This window comes from Ambystoma mexicanum, chromosome 6q (genome assembly GCF_040938575.1).
Source record: "Ambystoma mexicanum isolate Mex_15411 chromosome 6q, UKY_AmexF1_1, whole genome shotgun sequence".
Lineage (NCBI taxonomy): Eukaryota > Metazoa > Chordata > Amphibia > Caudata > Ambystomatidae > Ambystoma > Ambystoma mexicanum.
The window spans coordinates 1,115,346,912-1,115,368,373 of NC_090937.1; the positions used below are offsets into that span (position 1 = coordinate 1,115,346,912).

At 45.1% G+C, this 21,462-nt stretch overlaps 1 protein-coding gene across 1 annotated transcript in view; it reads right to left on the bottom strand.

Annotated features, from left to right (window-relative positions):
* Window positions 1–21,462, bottom strand: part of SLAIN2 (SLAIN motif family member 2) — a 786,196-nt gene that overhangs the window by 272,256 nt on the left and 492,478 nt on the right. The window contains exon 6 of the mRNA XM_069631699.1: window positions 8,057–8,194. Coding sequence (XP_069487800.1) covers window positions 8,057–8,194 — 138 coding nt within the window. The remainder of the gene's footprint in view (window positions 1–8,056; window positions 8,195–21,462) is intronic.

Here is a 21,462-nt window from a genome sequence, read left to right on the forward strand (position 1 = left end):
CTGGAAGCTAAACTGTTGTAAACTCTTCATTCTGTGGTGTAGTTGCCTTTAGAAAGTGTGCCTAATAGCATATCTGTGGTGTAGTTGCCTTTAGAAAGTCTGCCTAATAGCATACCTGTGGTGTAGTTGCCTTTAGAAAGTCTGCCTAAAAGCATATCTGTGGTGTAGTTGCCTTTAGAAAGTCTGCCTAATATATCTGTGGTGTAGTTGCCTTTAGAAAGTCAGCCTATTAGCATATCTGTAGTGTAATCACATTTAGAAAGTGTGCCAAATCGCATATCTGTAGTGTAATTGCCTGTGGTGTAGTTGCATTTAGAAAGTCCGCCTACTAGCATATCTGTGGTGTAGTTGCTTTTAGAAAGTCTGCATAATAGCATATCTGTGGTGTAGTTGCTTTTAGAAAGTGTGCCAAATAGCATATCTGTAATGTAATTGCCTGTGGTATAATTGCATTTAGAAAGTCCACTAATAGCATATCTGTGGTGTAGTTGCATTTAGAAATTGTGCCTAATAGCATATCTGTAGTGTAATTGCATTTAGAAAGTGCATATCTGTAGTGTAACTGCCTAATAGCATACCTGTAGTATATTTGCATTTAGAAAGTCCACAAATAGCATATCTGTGGTTTAGTTGCATTTAGAAAGTCTGCCTAATAGCATATCCGTAGTGTAATTGCCTAATATATTCTGTAGTGTAATTGCATTTAGAAAGTGGCTGTATAGCATATCTGTAGTGTAATTGCATCTAAAAAGTGTGCCGAATAGGATATTTGTAATTTAACTGCCCAATAGCATACCTGTAGTGTAATTCCATTTAGAAAGTGTGTCAAATAGCAAATCTGTTGTGTAGTTGCAGTTATAAAGCCCGCCTAATAGCAGATATGTGGTATAATTGCACTTAGAAAGTCTGCCTAATAGCATATATGCGGTGTAGTTGCATTTAGAAAGTCCACCTAATAGCATATCTGTGGTATAATTGCGTTCAGAAAGTCTGCTGAATAACATATCTGTGGTGTAATTGCGTTCAGAAAGTCTGCTGAATAACATATCTGTGGTGTAGTTGTTTTTAGAAAGTGTGCCAAATAGCATATCTGTAATGTAATTGCCTGTGGTATAATTGCATTTAGAAAGTCCACCTAATAGCATATCTGTGGTGTAGTTCCATTTATAGAGTCCACCTAATAGCATATCTGTGGTGTAGTTGCATTTAGAAATTGTGCCTAATAGCATATCTGTAGTGAAATTGCATTTAGAAAGTGTGCCGTATAGCATATCTGTAGTGTAATTGCATCTAAAAAGTCCACCTAATAGCATATCTGTGGTATAATTGCATTTAAAAAGTGTGCCGAATAGGATATCTGTAATGTAACTGCCCAATAGCATATCTGTGGTGTAGTTGAATTTAGAAAGTGTGCCAAATAACACATTCTGTAGTGTAATTGCAGAATAGCATATCTGTAGTGTAATTCCATTTAGAAAGTGTGCCAAATAACATATCTGTGGTGTAGTTGCAGTTAGAAAGCCCACCTAATAGCATATCTGTGGTATAATTGCACTTAGAAAGTCCGCCTAATAGCATATCTGTGGTGTAATTGCACTTAGAAAGTCCGCCTAATAGCATATCTGTGGTGTAGTTGCATTTAGAAAGTGTGCCGAATAGCATATTCTGTAGTCGAATTGCATTTAGAAATTGTGCAGAATAACATATCTGTGGTGTAATAGCTTTTAGAAAGAGACCCTAATAACATATCTGTGGTATAGTTGCATTTAGAAAGTCTACCTAATACATAACTGTCTCCTAGTAGAATTCAGAAAGTCCACCTAATAGCATATCATCGGGTTAGTTGCATTTAGAAAGTCTGCCTAATAGTATATCTGTGGTGTGGTTGCATTTAGAAAGTCCACCTCATAGCATATCTGTGGTATAATTGCATTTAGAAAGTCTGCCTAAAAGCAGATCTATGGTCTAGCTGCATTTAGAAAGTCTGCCTAAAAGCACATCAATACTTTAGTTACATTCAGAAAGTCCATGGTTTAGTACCATTTAGAAATTCAGCCTATTAGCATACCTGCAGTCTAGTTGCATTCTGAAAGTCTAAATAAAAACTGTGATATAGTTGAACTTAGAAACTGTGAATAATATCACTCTGCGGTATAGATGAATTTAGGATTTGTGAATAATCTCACCCGGTGGTATAGTTGAATGTAGAAAGTGCGAATAATCGCTGTGGTACAGCCGTAGCACAGTTACGCGTAGAGATTACAATGAACATCCAGTGGTATAGTTGAAGTGGGAAGGTGTGAACGAAATCATCCAACGCCAACTATAACAGAGTTCAAACTAATCCAAACCATGAGTCCACCCAACACACCAAGGTCTGCCGAAAATTACCCCCTCGCGCCCCCCTGCCTTCCCGCCCACCCTACCTCCCATCCCCCTTCCCTTAACGAGCCAACCATCCTAAGACCCCAGCTCCTCCCATCCCCTCAACCCACCCGCCTACCATCTTCATACCCGCTCCACCGACTAACGGCCCACCTAGCCTCCCAAGCACACCCAGCTCCGCTACCATCCACCCCCCACTGCCCTCTTCAACTCCCACCATCATCATCCCCCCGACCCCACTCCTTCCCCTCTCTAAGAATTACACTCCTCGCCCTGACAAGACCAGTGGCCGCATCCCTTTCCCCCTCCGACCCCCCTACCCTCTCTCACACACCAACCGCAACAAAAGCACTGAAGAGACAACACACCTGGTCTCCCTCAATCTCTCAGTACTCATCGGCAATCCTGTCTCGACCCACCTCCCAATCCTCCCAATCTCGACCATCACCACCCTCCCCCCACCCTGCCTCACCCTACCCGAAACCCCTCTCCCTTGAATTCTCACCGACCACAACAAACTCCTAACCTACCACACCCCACCTTCAAATCCTCCGACCCAAATCCAATCAACCCGTCACACCAGTCCAACCCCTCCCCCCAAACCCACCAACTCAACTGCCCGCCAACTCTTCCCATCGACAACCAACCACCCCCACCTTCTCGCTCCCCATTTTCCACCCTCTCCCCTCCCACCCCATGCCCCTACAGCTCCCTCATCATCCTCCTGTACCAAAGTAAATTGCATCCTCTTTAATGCCCGATTTGTAGCAAAAAACAAGATACAGCATCTTTGACCTCGCCTCTGACAAACCGGACATGGTTTTTATCACGGAAACCTGGCTCTCTGACGACTTTGCCCCTGTTGCCAACGAAGCCTTCCCCCCAGACTACTCTGTCATCACCCTGAACCGTCCCTCTAGTGGAGGAGTAGCAATCGCCTTCAAGTCTCACTTCCACTTCCTCAGTCATCGACAACCAGCCATCCATTCCTTCCTGTGAATCACTCCTCGTAAAACTATCCCTCCCCCCTTCATTCTCCCACAGTTTACTAATCATCTACAGACCCACTGGCTACGATAGACAATTCTCAAACAACCTCTGACTATTGCCACCCTCCAACTAAACCATCCCACCCTCACCCTTCTAGGAGATTTCCACATATGGCTTGACACCCCCACCAACCCTATAAACCACTCTCTGGTTGACGGCCTAGAAGCGAATAACCTCCATACCCACATAAACGGGCCGACTCACTATAACGGACAAACATCTTCAGCTCCCACAACTCGATACATCTAAACCGCCCCCCCCCACCCCTGTCATCTGGTCCAATCACTTCATGGTTTCTTTCGCCATTCGCTCACCTAACCCGCTTCTCTTACCCGAACCAGAACCTCCGAATCTACGTAAATGCTGGAAGAAACTAAAAATCCTCCCCGACCTAGCCGATGCTCTCCTTCCGTCTCCTCCCCCTACCCACCTACCCAATGAACAACTAACCTCTGACACCTTTGACTCATGGCTCAACAACTCTAATCCCGCTCACCCCCTCTTGCAAACCATAAACTTGCCATGGCCTTTTTCCTAGATTGTTCACACCAGAACTGAAGACCACTAAATCCCTAGAACGCAAATGGCAGAAAGAAAAAACAGCCCTGAGCAGATACACCTTGGCCCGCCACCATCGCCGCTACAAGGCCGAAATCCGAAAAGCTAAAAAAGCCCATTACAACTCCCGAATCCTGAACTGTAAAAACCCCAGCAAAGAACTTCACGAAATCGCCGAAGTCACCAAACCATCATGCACCACCACCCTTCCCACCCTCTCACAATTACTGTGCGACTCACTCTCTCTACATTTTTACACCACAGCCCTCGAAGGAACAAACTGTAACCAACAAACTAGCTCTCTTACACCCACTACGCAATCCACCGACCCTACCTGCCATCCCATCGCCTGCGACTGCTACCCAACCGACTTTCGACTCCTTCATTCCAATATCAACTGACCAATTCCTCAAACTTCTGTCTGCCCGCAAACCATCCGGCTCCCCGCTGGACACCTGCCCAGCCACGACCCTCAAAGAAAAGTTTGCATCTACCTGCGCAGGAGAACACGCAAGAATCATCATAAAAAATATGTTTTTTAAAAAAACCTTCCCTCGACCCTCTCGATCCCAAGAACTACCACCCCATCTCTAACACCAGGTTCCTTGCCAAACTCATTGACCGAACCGCCTACTCCCAACTAAATGCCTTTGTCGAAGCCAACAATCTTCCCTGACCTCATGCAGCCAGGTTTCAGAGCTAGACACAGAACCGAAACCACCCTGACCTCAATCTGGGATGACCTTAAAAACACTGCAGATTCTGCGGGATGCGCCGCACTGATCCTTCTTGTCCTATCGCCGCCTTCGACACAATCAACCACTCAATCCTCCTTGACCGCCTCCACTCCCTGGGAATCCGTGGAAACGCTCTCAAATGGATAGCATCCTTCCTCGACAATAGGAACCAAATAACCCTACTATCCACTTATGCTTCCCACGCCCGACCAGTCAACACTGGAGTTCCGCAAGGAGCATGCCTGTCAGCCCTCCTGTTTAACCTCTATATGTCCACCCTCCCACGAGTAATCCACTCGCACAATATCCTGTGCTACAACTATGCCGATGACACACAACTAATCCTAAAACTCCTGAATTCAAAACCCAACTGCCAACCCGACCTCGCTTCCTGCCTCCTCGACATAGATCACTGGATGACCACAAACCACCTCTTGCTAAACCCCTCCAAAACTGAAATCATGATATGTGGCAACACCGATCTTCTTCCGCACCCGCTACCCTGGCCATCTGCCATGGGCAATTCCCAAACACCCTCAAATTCGGTAAAAAACCTTGGATGCACCCTAGACTCAGACCTAACCCTCAAGCTCCAAGTCAACAACGTCTCTAAATCCTACCACTACCACCTTAAAACACTTAGGCCCATTTTTCCATACCTCTCCTTTCCCAACAGACTCTCTGCGGTCCAATTAATTGTTATGTCAAGAATGGACTATGCTAACCCCCCCTCTACCTCAGAGTCCACGCGTACCAACTGACTAAACTACAAAGAGCACAAAGTGCTGCAGCCAAACTGCTACAAACACTTGGCCCAAGAGATCACATCTCAACAGCCCTCGAAACTCTGCACTGGCTTCTGGTTGTCCGAAGGGTGACCTTCAAAACCATATGCATCTCTCACAGAGCAATACATAAAACCGCACCTCAATATCTTCAAGACAAACTAAAACCCTATCATCCTCCATGCACTCTAAGATCAAGCGCTGCCGGCCTCCTAGTCATACCAAAAACCAACTCAGTCAGGTTAGGTGGATCATCTTTCTTAGCCCTGGCACCCAATCTGTGGAACGCACTTCCACCCCGCATCCAACTCACCGAGGACGTCATGTCTTTCCGCAAACTACTGAAAACATGGCTCTTCTCCTAAAATCGACTCTCAACTCAAACCGGATATCAGCAATCAATGACCTTAACCCAAAGCTGCTATACCATAAATAACAATAAAGCATCATGATCGGAGCGAGAAATCGAAAACTAATAACCACTAATGTAAATTAAAACAGATAAACTGAATAGAACAAGTGAAGTGGTGAAAGTAGTGAAGTGGATGGAACAAATAAACTGGATGAAAGCAGCGAAGTGGATGAAATTAAGAAAATGGATGAAATAAATGAAATGGATGAGAGGAATAAAGTGGACGAGAGGATGGAAAGGATGAGTAAATGATACGGATGGAGTGCACAGAATAGAGTGCATGGAACCGATAGACGACATGGAATGACAGAGTGCATGGAATGAACGGAAAGAATGGAATAGATGAATCAAGTGTCTGACATGGATGGAGTGCGCGCAGAGCAGACGAAGAGCGCGGAAGGGATGAAGTGCGCGGAAGGGATGAAGCCGATCGAAAAGATGAAGTTGGGTGGAACGGATGAAGTTGGGTGGAACGGATGAAGTTGGGTGGAACGGATGAAGTTGGGTGGAACGGATGAAGTTGGGTGGAACAGTGGAGTACATGGAATAGTTGAAATGAATGGAACGATTGGAGTACTTGAACGGTTGGAGTAGTCACCACAGACGGCGTGGACTCAACGGATGGAGTTTAACAGACAAAGCCAACTGAACAGACTGAGTGAATAAAACAAAGAATAAATGGTTCAGATATGCGCTCGATCTCAAGCAACTACTGAAAACCACCATATCACATCACCACGCTTACTCTCCTCTATACACCACCACTCCACTAGAACATAGCAATAGTATGACACATTCGGTATAGCTGTTATCATACCAACACCTGCCACATACTCTCCATCATCCTATCTAATTACAGCTGGCTGCACACCCACCAGCCTAGGCGGTCTCCTCAGGCCTAACGCAGCCAGAATCTATCTGGTATCACCCTGCCAGAATGAACACATACTTCCTGATCTCCCAACCACCACACCTACCGCTAAGAAGCAGCGGTCATACGAGTGCCACACCTGCTGCACACATACCCGGTGCTCACACGCACCTTATGACTCTCTCTCTACTGACTTGAACTACGGATCCCGAGGGCGTTCAACCTACCAGCGCCTTGAGATCATACCAATGGTACATAAGGCGCTATATAAATGCAAAGTAACATAACAATTAATGGCTTTCAATTTATTTACTTAGAACCATTTTATCGTACAGATATTTATTTAACATATATTTCAATAGACACCCAATATGATCTTTCTGAATAATGTGTATTCCCCAATTCATACACGTTTGTTCCCTACTGTACAATTCACCTTTCCTTCACTCTCTCACGCTCAGTCATACTTTCAGGGCTACTAACATAATAAATCACCATTACTAAACACACAAAACTAATGTAATCAATATACATATCTCTTTTGACTGTCGATACATGTTTCAGCCGGTTCTCATTAGCCGACTGTCAAAGCTAATTACTGCTCCGGCCTTCTTCGGGACAGAAATGGAAATGGGATGTACCACTCCAGCTTTAATTGTGTATTCACAGTTGTTTGTGACTTAGACGCACATGTTGCGTATGCTGCTTATCTGCCATGACTTTCTGTGGCCTGGTCTTTCTCTATGTACTCTATCCTTCAACCGGTCTATTTCTTTGTGCTGCATTCAGTGCATCTAGGACGCGATGCACCATTCGAGCTGTCACGGTCCTGCTGTGATTCCGGGCACTTGTGGGAAGTACTGCAGCGGACAGATCTCAAAACTAGCAACAGCTCGAGAGGAGTAGCCAAAAATAGCTGTAGAAAGAGGGAACCTCTAATACAGCATAACAATTAGAATCAAAGACAAAGGAGCCCCAGAAGAAAAGCTAAATGTCTACGGGAAGAGGAATAGACTGGTTGAACAGTTAAAGGATAAAGTAGATACAGAAAGTCCTGGCAGAGAAGAAGCATAAGCAGCAAGTTAGTCTCAGCCACCTGTGAATACACAATTAAAGTTGGCGTGGTACATCCATTTTCATTCCCGTCCTGAAGAAGTCAAAACAACAAACATCCCATAGCTTACTATAAAACAAGTCATTAATGCGGGTAGCAAATATGGACCATAGAATTGTAGACCTTTAGAAATGAAGTACTTACTGGCTGAAACTTGAGGTCTGGGTGCTCCTCCATTTGGCACTTGTAAATTAGAGTCACAACTTCTGCTGTTCTTCACAGGCTCGGCTGGTTGGATGCCGGATGTCCTGGATAGATTTGGAAGACTACGTCGCAATTTGTCTGCACAGGAAGAAAACATTGAGTTGGTTTCCTTAATAAATGAGAGATGCTCAACAACAGAATGAACCATCAATTTGCTGCACTTGATTAAAAGGAAAGATCACATGTTTCGCAACATCCCTACCTAACCACTTGTGATAGACTAGCTCCCCAGTTTTGGGGCATCCAAATAGGATGTAAATATCATTGACATTTTAGTTGATCAAAGAGGTTTTCTGCTCTGCCTAGTGCTGCTTTCATTGTGGCATCTTTCAGATCTCCACATCTCCCCTGACTGACATGTATGCAAGTGAGGAAGGAAGATCATACAATTAGGTATGTTCTCTCTTACCTCTGTGCATGATTGGATTCTCATGCAAGGTTAAAAATCTGGATAACAGAAAAATGAATCCGTCAAAAATCAATATTATTTGTTAAAACTAATCTTATTTAGTTTTGCATTCATAGCAGCGCACCAAACCCTCAGGCAACAGGGCGCTACTTACAGTAAGTGTGAGGTGGATTTCTTAAAAGTGCAATATCAAATAAACAGGTTGCAAAGTGTTTGAGTAAAATGATCTGGCAAAGCCACGCATGCCTCAAGTTGCGGTGGGCTACCTCGGGTACACAGCTACATGCAAGACAAGAATTAAGGTAAATACAATCTGGCAAAGTCACGCCTCATGTTGCGGATGGCTACATCAAGGTATACAGATACAGGAGACAAAATAAAGGTAAGCGTGCAGACTGTCACAAGAGCTACGCCTCATAGTATAGGGAGCTGCTGCTGGAGTGCAGATACACAAAGACATACAATGTAATTGGGTACACAGACAGAGCCTAGGTTTGTCCCAGTACATACATAATTAAGTTAACAGCACAGGGCTGCAAGCCAAATTCAGGGAAAGACAATCCAGCGGTTACAGTTAGGTTAAATGCAGGACACAGCGCACAGCAGAAAAGTAAATCCAGCGGTTACAGGTAGGTTAAATGCAGGTCACAGCACACGGCTGAGAAAAGGCAATCCAGTGGTTACATGTAACCACTGAAACCCCTGCATTCTGTATTTGATCAGCAAGAGGTACACAGAATACCTGGGTGGTTAGAATCAAGTAGAGAATACGGGAGCTACTTCATATGTATTTTAAATGACTGTGTTGGCAAGGCCCATTTTGAACAGTAGGGTTGATGTACTTCGTACGAAAGCATGGAGCATTATGCATTTCACCGCAAACATGAAAATCTTCACAATAGCACTTACAAGCAGATTGCATGTTGTATGTATTAGCTAAACACATAAGATTTGTGATTTAGCCATGATTGTATACTGAAAAGCCAATTGTCGATTTACACTAGATGTATATTGGAATTTAGGACAGTCCTGTTTAGAAGATTCTCTACTCTCAGCTCAAACCAATGAGATCAAGGACAGAGTAAACATTGTCAGCAAGATGGACTGAGATATCCACATGCTGCGATAGAAAGCAACGGCCTGGATCACACATTACAATAAAATGATGTTGAGAGTGAATATGTTTTAATAAAAAAATGCAACAACTTTTACTTTATATCAAGTAAATGTCCATTTAAAGTGTGCATAAACCGCCTGAAATATGGCCGAAGAGGCTCTCAGAAAACACACAGGATTCAGTGATTTTTGGCAGATGGCAAGCGGTGCAGATGATGCAAGCAGGGAGATTAATTCCACCCAGGCAATGAGAGCAGGAGCCAGATGATGGGATGCCACCCACTATGAAATGGGTATGAGAGCCGTTATTTATACTATTTTTTTTACATTTTTCAAAGCGACAAAGAAGCATTTGGGTATGTTTTAATTCATTACCCAGTACATTGAATTAGTGCACAGAGACAACGAAGCATTAGGCAATTTTATTTGATTGCCCTGTACACTAAATTAGCACGGAAAGGTATAGTGAGTGCAATGCTGGTGGAGATGCTAGGGATTTCACAATGGGCTCCATATATTTGTTACTGGAGTACACAGTAAAAATGAACTAGCACAGAGCTTTAATTTCTAGTTTTTATTTAGCAGCAAGGATTCAGGTTTTCAGCTGATGCGGATCCGTGTTCGACATCTTGGAGCCGCAATCCCGACACTTCATCAAGACTTCACGGTTTTCAGGGTAGAAGATGAAAACATAATCGCAACTTCACTATTCCTGAAGACTATCAAGTAATCAGAATGGACCGAATGCCAGATGAGGTGGCTTAGCGATTATAGCTAAAGCCAACCTCGCCATAAGTCTTTCAACTTTACTTCTACTTAAATCCTGTGAACTACTCACCGCCAAACTGTCCATACCCACTGCTGCACCTTAACCATACTCCTACTATACAGGCCACCAGGACCCATTGGCACATTTGAAGAGGACCTATCCAGCCTACTAGCAAATAACACCCAAGAATCCTCCCAATTACTTATTTTGGGAGACTTCAACTTAGGATTCAATGATCCAGAGGACAAACAAGCCCACTCTAGCAACTATGCTTGCTGAACATGGCCAAACTCAAAAGGTTACCTCTCCAACTCATGATAAAGGAAGGACCCTAGATTGGGTAGCCACCTTGAACTGCCCCACCACCATTACTAAAATCACCCCCCCAACCTTGAACTGACCATTAACTAATCAATTTCTCCCTAACCTTAGACAAACAAACAGCCCAAACTAAAATTATGGCACCTCCTCTCCCCACCTGATATTACACCTGATAAACTCCTACCACTCCTCCTTCCTGCCATCAATGCCCTCCCAAACAACTTGGATCCCGACCACCTGGTGGATCTGTACAATAATACAATGACCAAGGCCATTGCGCCTCTTAAGTTAGGCAAATGTAAGCAGCAGACACCAACGCTTGGTTTACCCTCCACCCTAAAGAACTAAAATTGCAAAAGAGAAATCTATGGCGACGATCCCCTACAGTCGAAAACAAACTACAACTAAAACTCCTGGCGAATAATTACAAAAAAGAAATAATCCGTACGAAAAAAATCTTTTCAGAATCTGAAATGCTATCTCCAATACCAGGGAACTTTTCGTAATCTTTCGGGAATTAGAATCACCCATACCATCTCCTGACGACATATCCAAAGACAAGCCATGGTGCTCCGACATCCAGAATGCCTTCGCAAATAAAAGATCACTTCAAATTAAAATTAAATTGCCCAAAAAAAAAAAAAAAAGCCTCCCTACCTCCTACTGAGACGGTGATCGCCAACCCTAGCAAAGACACGCCTGGCCCAGCTCCATTTACATTCACTAAAGCATCCATTCAGGAAACTGAAAAAATTATCGCATCCCTGAAGCCATCCAACTGCAAAGGTGACAACTGCCCGGCCCAAATAATCAAGGATGCAGCGAGAGAGTTAGCACCTTTCATCTCCAAGCTAATGAATGCCCCCTTTACTTCCAACACTGTCCCCAACAACAAAAGAGTGTTGGGTTTTACCTCTCCTTAAGAAACAAACGCTAGATACATCCATCCCCACTAACTATAGGCCCATCACCACAGCCCCCTTCCTCCTCAAGATAATACATAGAGTAGCCTATCTCCAAATTCAGAATTACCTTGAGACGAACCAACTTTTGGGCCCCCGCCACTCTGGATTCCATCCACAACATGATACAGGGACTGCCTTAATTGACCTTAAGGCACAAATTGACGAGCTTAATGACAAAGGAAAGACTGCCATGCTGCTACTCCTTGATTTGTCGGCAGCCTTTGACTTGGTGGACCACACAGTGTTATGTGAACACCTAGCATCAGCTGCCCAATTCTCAAAGGAAGCTATAGCCTGGGTCCAGTCATTTCTAGACAACAGAACTATGCAGGTTTTCTCCACCTCGGCATCGGCAGACCCAATTCAGACATGTGGTGTTACACAAGGCTCTTGCGTCTTGCCAACTATGTATAATATATTTACCAGGCCTTTATTTGACCAATTGGACAGACTGGGTGTGACCTACACAAATTACGCTGACGACACCCAGATCCTCATTCCCCTTTCGGACAATTTCGCTCACGATGCGGCCTTGGTAAATTAAACGTACACCCTCATTCAGGCATGGATGGCAACTCACAGCCTCTGCCTGAATGACGATAAAACAGATCCTGATTCTTGGCTCAGCCACCATTCCAATTCTCAGCCTTCAACATCAATGGTAACAATCACAGTATCCAAAGAAGTGAAGACGCTAGGCTTTTACCTAGACTCCACAGTAAACTTGAGAAAACAGGTAAACTCCCTGGCCTCATCCACCACCTATACCTGTGAACTTAGTAGATTGTGCAGGCCTTTCCTAACACAAGCTAGTTGCATTACCCTAGCTAAGGCTCTTATATTATCTAAACTTGATTACTGTAATGCCCTTTATTTGGGAGCTAATAAATACATCACCAATAAAATCCAGACACTGCAAAATAATGCCATTAGAACAACCTTGAATCTACCGCCCAGAGACATGTATCCAATTCAAGAAGAAACCTTCGTTGGCTTAAAATCAGTGACAGGATCCTCCTCAAAACAGTCTTGCTATCCTTCAAATGTCTAAACACTGCAGTCCCCCCCCACCTCATGGAAAGAATAGTCAGAAGAACGTCTACCCGCCCTGCTAGAGCATCCAATTCCCACTGCCTACAAATACCTAGATTCAAGGTAAAAAAAAAGGCGGAAGCAGCTTTCAGGTAAAAGGTGCCCAACACTGGAATACACTCCCACTTGAGCTCAGAATAGATTAGTCCTACTAAAGCTTCAGGCGCAACACTGTCAACTGGTTACGATCCAATGACCAGCATGACTAATCATCTGCACGAGCCTCGGAACTTATGCCTGTATGTATATCTGTAACCAGCTCATCACTGCACTGTATTTGACCCGGCAATCTTGTACATCGGAACCTATGCCCGTATGCACACTTGCACCTAGTTAATTATTCTACTGCATTCTGACCCAGTAATTATGTATATCAGAACCTCATCTGACCACCTAACTACACCATTTCTTGTATTTACCCTACTCTATTCTCTCTCTGCTATGTAACTAAGCTATAATTATTCTTGTATTCTGTTGCGGCCAGTTACCCAAGGGTTTGGTGTGCCCTACAAATTAATAAACAAACAGTAAGCACGAGGCGCACCGAGTTCAACGAAGCAAACACGTTTGCGTAAAAAATGGAACTGAGGCTACGGGCGTCGTGCGTGCTACTTAGAACATCCAATGCATCACCCTCGACTGAGGCCTTCGACGGACACCGTCTCAACACAGGGCGCCCTCTGCCAAAAAATGTCCGAAGCAGCCGAGCTGTGGACATTATATGTCAAAGATGAGGAATACGTTGGAGGACACAATCCATTTGAAAGCTTTTTACAATAACAAATGACATCAAGGTCTTTAGGCCACCTCTTCTAGATCAGACTGAAGCCATTTTGTTAGGCCCCATGTCCGACTACTACGTTCAGCCTAAGAAGGCGCACTTGATAATATCGCTAAAACGGATTAAATGTGTGTCAAATCTTCAAACGTTCAAAGTCTAAATCATGTAAACATTATAGAAAATGGAGAAAATGTACAGATCATGTTTAGATCTAGATTGCCAAAATATGCTAATCGCACATAACTTTACAAAACTGAAAATGTAAGTACGTGACAAAGGGGGGTTCGCTTGGCGTTTGACAGTCACGGCAACAGGGCCGGAGTAATGAGAGTGGTTGGTGATATGAGGTATGTGTGATATACGCCCCTGCAGGTCTCAGCTTCTCGTGTGTTTTCCATCTTGCAGGTCACACCAGTTCCTTATGAGGCAGGAGTGTTGCCAGAAATAATCCTTGGCAAAGAGCCCCTGGGAGCCAAACACCTGCACCCTTTCACGCAGACTTCACCCTGTGGGTCACAACAGTTCCTTATGAGGTGGGTGGACCGGGGTGGTCAACAATAATTCTGGACAAAAAGCCCCTGGGAGCAAAATACCTGCATCCTTTCCCAGCAGTTCCGTATGAGGCGGTGTTAGGCAGAAACCTGTGCAGTTCCCTTAGGGACCACTGCAAAAGATTTAAGACTACAGGTGTTGGCAGTAAACCCACTTGGTAGCAGTCTGCACCACCCAGATTTACCTGGTAGCTGTGGCTGAGCAGTCAGACTTCCCTCAAGAAGAGTTAGGCAGTATGCAAGCTATACTCAATAGGCACTTAGATACAACAATACAAGCAAACACTGACCAGAGCTTTGGTATCAAAGTATATATTTATTTATAAACACACAGTGAAACACTCCAGCACTCTTATTGTAAAATATTCTAAACACAGTTACTATTATGATATATACACCCCTTTTCCCCTTATTAGAAAATCACAGTAAACACCACTTATTTTCATACAGAGGTGAGCGCCTAACTAGATTGCACTCTACTAAGGTTGTGGAAAAGTGAGGGAAAAAGACAGAATATGCAGGATTACACCACTCTACGATTCAGAAACACTATTAGCAAGGCAGAGAGCAAAAGTCACTGGTGAGCCAAAGTCCAACGGCTTGGCCCGCTCTTAGAGAGAGCAGAGCACAAATGCGACCAAGATCAGACAGTTACACTAGGCTTAGAAAGTCTTGCAGAGGGTTCAGAAAAGAGTTTAGAGAGGCTTTAGAAAAGTTTAGCCAGGGTGTCCCAGGCTAACCCAGGTTCGAAAGCCAGGGGCTAAATCTACCCCGTACAGTCGGTTGCAAGGGAAGCCCGGTGGGATACGGTACCTTAAGTGGGAAGGATCCTCCAGCGGTGGCAGTTCCTGGTAGTGGTTGCAAGTTGCGGCGTCGTCCAGGGGAAGAGAAGATCTCGACGTGGAGGAAAGATGCAGGTCGTTGCACTACCAGGGCAGAAACCAGCCGCGGAGTTTTCCGGTAAAAGGTGGTACCTTTATCTCGCGGTCGTGGTAAAATGTGGTATCCCGGTTGCCGGGGTACTTAGCACGGGCAAGGCGGCCACGAGATACGTCGGGAAAGCGAAAAGACGGTGAAACTGGTTATCCCCACCAGTTAACGGAAGGAGACTTTCCAGCGGGAGATCTCCTCTGTCGTTGGGAAAAGTGGTGAGACGGTCCAGCAGGGCTCCACCGGTCGTGGTGTCGTGGCAGGTCGGCTCAGCTTCTCCCTCGTCGGATTCTTAGGTCCTGTGGCGACTTCTGAAGTTCCAGTCCCCAAAGCCCTGCTTTTATGCAGCAAGCCCCCATTCAATCAGCCTAGCTGTCACTCAAACAAGCTAAGTGGTTTGGGCCAATCAGGACGGAGTGCGACTTGAGTTGCCTAGACAACTCAGTCCAGGGTGCCTAAATTCCCCTCTACCCCGCCTAAGTACCCCAGACATAGTGGCACCACTTTGGAGGGCGTCTGTGGAGAAGCCTGCCAAAAAGTGGAACAAAGGGCTCGACTTGGGTTGGAGTCACAGAAGAGAACACAAACGCCATTTTAGAATCAGGTTTTGGCAAAAAATACCAACCGGATAATTAATATTAATTAAATAAACCGGCGGTATTTTCGAGGCTACCTTAAATAATTAAATAAAGATAGTAGCCTAAAACAATGGGAAATCCCATAGGAAAATATTTGCGGTTGAATATAAAAAGTAGTATCCACTGCCACCAGCCAAAACTATCAGGGTGGACGGAGACATGCCCCCTCGACTAACAGACCCTGGGGCAATCGAATTGCCCCAGCCAGTACGTCCACAATATGATGGTTTGTACTGGTTCTGTTCAGAATTTAAGACTAGTTAAGTCAATGGTGACTTTACATGCCCTGGGAGACAGTCAGTCCCAGGGTATGGAGTCTATACTGGGGGGTCACTATGACACCCCTGTGCTACTGCACGGAGGGTGCTGTGTAACACACATCACAAAACACATGAAACCCTATGGAGTAAAAGACCCCATAGCCCATTACACACATCTAGATTCAAAGAAACACACTCAAATCATGTCCAAGAGTGAGGGTAAAAGAGTCTCTCTTGGCAGGAGAAAAGAAATAAACCCCAAAAATCCAGCAAAGCTGCTGGGGGACTCACTAGGTTAGGAAATTCAGCCTAAACAGAAAATTCTCCCTAACAGGCGGGGGCATGCCAAACACCCGCCCCTGTTTTGAACAACATTACCGCACCACAGGCACTAGTGGCACAGTTTGTTATGGGGTTGTACCCCAAGGTAGCAGAAGGGATTAAGGCTGTAATGATTGGATGGACGGGAAGGAAAAGGGTTGGTTGAGGTTTTATTGGCTGCACAACATTTTCACGAGAAAGTCGAAAGGCAAAAAGAAACGACAGACGCCAAGCTTTTGGTGCTACAAATACAGAGTTTACAAACTTCTCAAGGAAGAGGTGGGTTACGATGATGGGGACGGGGCTCCTCAGTAATTTCAAGCAGGACAAGCTGCCGAAGGATATTACCCAAGCACAAACATCGACCAGTGCAGAGGTCCATCCCCACAGTCGCTACTTATGACCGATGTATAGGATTGCCAAGGGGTTACAGAGGTTGTTGCATCGCTTATATTGATTGATCCTGTCATCCCCTATGTCGAATCTAGGATGCCGGGTAAAAGATTTTGTTTGGTGGATACAAGGGCTTTATGCTCCACTCTAAGCGCATGCAAGTTTGCCCAGGCACCCCATTCAGAAGCAATAGTAGATCCCGTGGGCATAGGTGGTATACCGATACCCCACCCAGTGTCTACCCCTTTGATGGTCACGTTAGGACCCATTTCCGAACAGCATGCCTTTTTACTAAGCCCCCGTGTTCTCCTGTGAATTTGTTTGGATCATATTTGTTGTGTAAATTGAGTGGTCCCATTCATTTTTCCCCCGGATGGTGTGCGTTTGGATATCCTCAATATTAGAGAGCACGAAGTGCTAGCTGCGTTACAAGAAGTAGCCCACTCGAAACCAGACGACCAGATCCATAACCCCTGCCCGTGGCAGGGGCTATTGGACCAAGTACCAAGCTGTTAATGGCCAACCCATGCGAATGACACTGGGTACACACTGAGTGCTGAAACCAGTTAAGATCACACTAAATCCCACCAATCCATTGCCATGTGTGGCCCAGTACCCTATTTCAAGACAAGCAGAAGACTTTATTTGCCTGGTAATAGAATCTCTGCTCCAACAAGGTATTGTGCAAACCTGCAATCCCTGTAATACCTTAATACTGTCAATGAAAAAAACAGGAAAAAAAGTGTACCGTTTTATTCAGGATCTGCGCGCAGTGAATGCGACCGTGCTATCATATCCTGCTTCAATCTCGTGTATCTCCTACACTGCCAAGTATTTCACGGTTGTAGATTTGTGTTCAACCTTTTTCTCTAAACCCATACACCCAGAGATTCAGTATCTCTTCGTGTTCACGCATAAAATGACTCGGTATACACTCACTCGTCTCTCAATGGTGTATGTAGAAAGCCTCACACTGTTCTCCCAAATTCTAAAGAAAGACTTCGATTCAGTTCAGTTCCCAGGATGATCAACGCTAGTGCAGTACATAGACAATCTGCTCATAGCCTCCCCCTCCTTGAAAGCGTGTGAGGAAGACTCACTGCTTCTATTGAAAGTGCTTACTGAAAATGGTCAGAAGGCATTTAAGGACAAGTTAAAACTATGTCTGCCCACAGTGTGATACCTGGGCCATGACATTTCTGCTGGGGAAAGGCATCTGTCCCAAGATCGGGTTTCCACGATCCAGAAAGTCCCAAAACCCTGAACCAAGAAAACAGATGAGAGGGTTCATCTAGATGGTTAGTTACTGTAGGCAATGGGTGCCCGGGAGCTATCATGAAGCCCTTTCAAGAAAATCACCCATGATTCTACCCACAAACTCCTGCCATAGTGCCAGGAAGCCGAATATGCCTTTGTCACCATTAAGCAGATGCTTGTAACGGCTACGGGTTTAGGTCTCCTGGATTATAGCAAGCTCTTTGTCCCATTTTGCGATGAGGGCAACCGGTTTGCTCAAGGTGTGTTGAACCAGTTACATGATATGATATGGCATTTATAACGCGCCTATTATACACAAGTGTTTCAAGGCGCGACGAGGCAAGGGAGGGGGAACGAAGGGAGGACAGACAACGATCCTACTAGGCCAAGTGTCATTCCGATCCCGGAAGTGCATGGGATGGGGGAAGGGCAAAGTGCGGGGAGGGGAAGGGAGAGTGCAGTGCATGGGAATAGAATAACAATAAGTAAAAGTAACGGCCAGCAGGTGGCAAGTGCAAAGGTAAGTGCAGAAATCAGGTGTCAAGTGCTGATAGTGGGACTGTAGGGATACAGAAACGGTCCCAAAGTGCGGGGGTTACCAGGCGGGAAGTGCAGGTGTGTGAGACTGGTAGGGAAGGTCTGTAGGGGAGAGGAGGAGAAAAAGCAGAAGCAAAGAGGAAGGTTTTGGGGTGTTTCCGGAACCTGAGATGGTTCTCCTCAAGTTTCAGAGAGGCAGGGAGGCTGTTCCACAGGGAGGCTCCAGGCGAAGAAAGATCTACCACCAACTCGTTGCTTGGAGAAGCGGCTGACCCTGAGGGAGTTGGGGGCAGATGAGTGAAGAGCTTGAGAAGGAAGATATTTAGGAAGAAAGAGTTGAAGGTATTGAGGCCCCATAAGGCCTTATGGACAATGCAGAGGATTTTGAACTTAATCCTCGCAGCCACTGGGAGCCAGTGCAGAGATTTCAGTCCTGGAGAGATACGATCCCTGGGCTTTAAGGCCAAGGACAAGTCTTGCAGTCCTGTTCTGGATGAGTTGCAGAGAGCGGAGAGTAGAGGCAGGCAAATTTCAAAAGAGGCTGTTGCAATAGTCCAGCCTAGAGAGAACCAGAGCTCTGGAGACAGTGAGTTTCTGGGGGAAGGCGAGCAATGGAAGAATACCTCTGAGGAGGTGCAGCTGGTAGTGTGACTTCTTAGAGACGTCCGATGTGAGGAGAGAAGGAGAGTGTGGAGTCGAAGATGACCCCAAGGATTTTAGCCGCGCAGGAAGAGGGCCAAGAGAGGCCGGCCAGAGAGCGACACGAAAGGAGGGAGTGGTTGTGGCGATGAGGGGAATCTCGGTTTTACTGGCATTAAGGCACAGGTCACTGGCGGCACACCACTCCTGGAGATAAGCATCGACTTGTATCCTACCACAGTGTAGATCTGGACCAAGTGGCGGCAGGGCTCCCAGCTTGAATGCATGCTGTCGCCACCACTGCCGTATTGATTGAGATAACTGACTCCTTAGTCCAAGGGCATCGCATCACTATTTCTGTTCCTCACGTCGTATAGTCATTATTGCTAAAAGGTACAACCCACCATGCAGCTAATTCCCGCTTACGAGGTATGAGAAGCTGCTCATTTCCACTGCCAATATGACCCTAAATCACTGTCCTGTCCTTCACTCCAATTCACTGTTCACAACCCCTGAAGATGGGGAGCCACATGACTGTCAGGTGATCAGAGACAATGCAGTCCCCTTGCACTGATTTGGTTGATGTGCCCCTGTTGAACCCAGAGCTCACTCTCCACACAGATTGTTCATGCACAGGTATTCGAGACCGCAGAATTGGTCTCTGGGTATGCCATATGCACATCCCACGCAGTCCTAGAAGCTTGTCGGTTACCCACCGCCAGGTCAGAACAAGTAGCCGAGCTTGTGGCCCTCACGTGTGTGCGCGTGCTGGATCAGAATAGATCAACAACGATCTACACTGACTCCATGTACGCCCACAGGGCGGTCAACCACTTCGGTGTCCTGTCAAGCAGCGTGGCTACTTGACATCCACTGACACCCCAATCCAGAATGGAAGATATATTTTTTATATATATTTTTATTAGTATATTTTCACTATTTTACTTTTAATTTTTAAAACGCAATTCATTTTTAAATACACAATTCATTTCCTTTCTTTACAAGCCTTCTCTACTTTTGCTTTCAACTTTTTTTAGAAACACTATTCATTCCTCATCTCTTTGCACAGCATTTCCTGTATCATTTTTGTTATCTAACCAAATCAACCTGTCGTTTGCTTCCAAGAATTTTACTGTTGCAAAGTTTATTATGTTTCGGCATTCATAGATGGGTTCCCACCATTTCTACGCTTCTAGACCACATAAATCTACAATTAGATTGTGCATATAAATGTTCCGTAAATCTGATAATTTTGGGCAGAATAGAACCAGATGTTTAAGAGTTTCTTTAATACAATTGCAAAGGCAGCAATTTGGTTTGTCTTGATATCTTCCATATCTTCGTAGCGTGGTTTTATTGTGCAACACCTTTAATGTGAATCTTAATAGCACATCTCTTTGTTTATGCTGCAGGAATCTTGTCAAGTAACCAGGAGTTCTATTCATCACTCCCCAGTTGGATTTCAACAGAGTGTGTGTCTGAGAGTTCGTTCTCGCTTCTTCCGATTTACCCCAGTCCTCCGCCCAGAGTATCCTCTTTACCTGCATTGGAATGCTGGCAAGAGTGTCCAAGGAGGTACCAAGATTAGTCAGGATTGACTCAGTAACGTTTCCAGTCTTCTAGGACACTCCTTGTTTACAGGTTTATTCATACCTAGCACCTCAAATTGTGCTTTCCTATACAACATCAGTGACTTGTGCGTTAAGCGAGATCAACCCCAGTTGTTGTCGGAGTACCGCCATTGGAATGGATTTTGGCAGGTGTAAGATTGTTTTCCAAAAATGGTCTTCTAAGTGGATCCAAACATCTGATTTTAATTCCAGGCAGGTCACGCCTCCGAATATTAGTGCCGCAGACACTTTGTAGAAGACAATAATTGGGTTGTAATGATAATGGAAGATATGTGGTTGCTCTATTAAACGCGTTGCTCATCCATGCTGAAGAAGCAAGTGAGAAATGCAGAGGGCACGACCCCTCGCAGTCCTTTACCAGTTTGGGAAATGCTGAGAGCCCCTCTGCCTCCTAATGAATCTTGCTTGTGTTGCAATTCCAAGGTCACCCATCCCGACTCTTGCCAGTCTGGCGATCCTCCAAGATCAAGCTCTGGAGACTGAGAAGGTAACCTGGATTCCGAGTAGGTGTACCGTGGGAGTAGACTCCTTGTGGCACTCCCCAGACGGCTGCCTGGTGGCGCCCATGGCACTGCTCCCTTACTTGGTCTGAGAAGCACATGGCATGCCTCATTCAGGTAAAAAGATTAGATAGCACCTGGGTTAGTCGCTGTGGCATGCACTATTGTTAACACTGTGTAACATGTTTATCATATAATGTTGGTAGAGCGGTGCCCATGAAACTATCTGCACACCC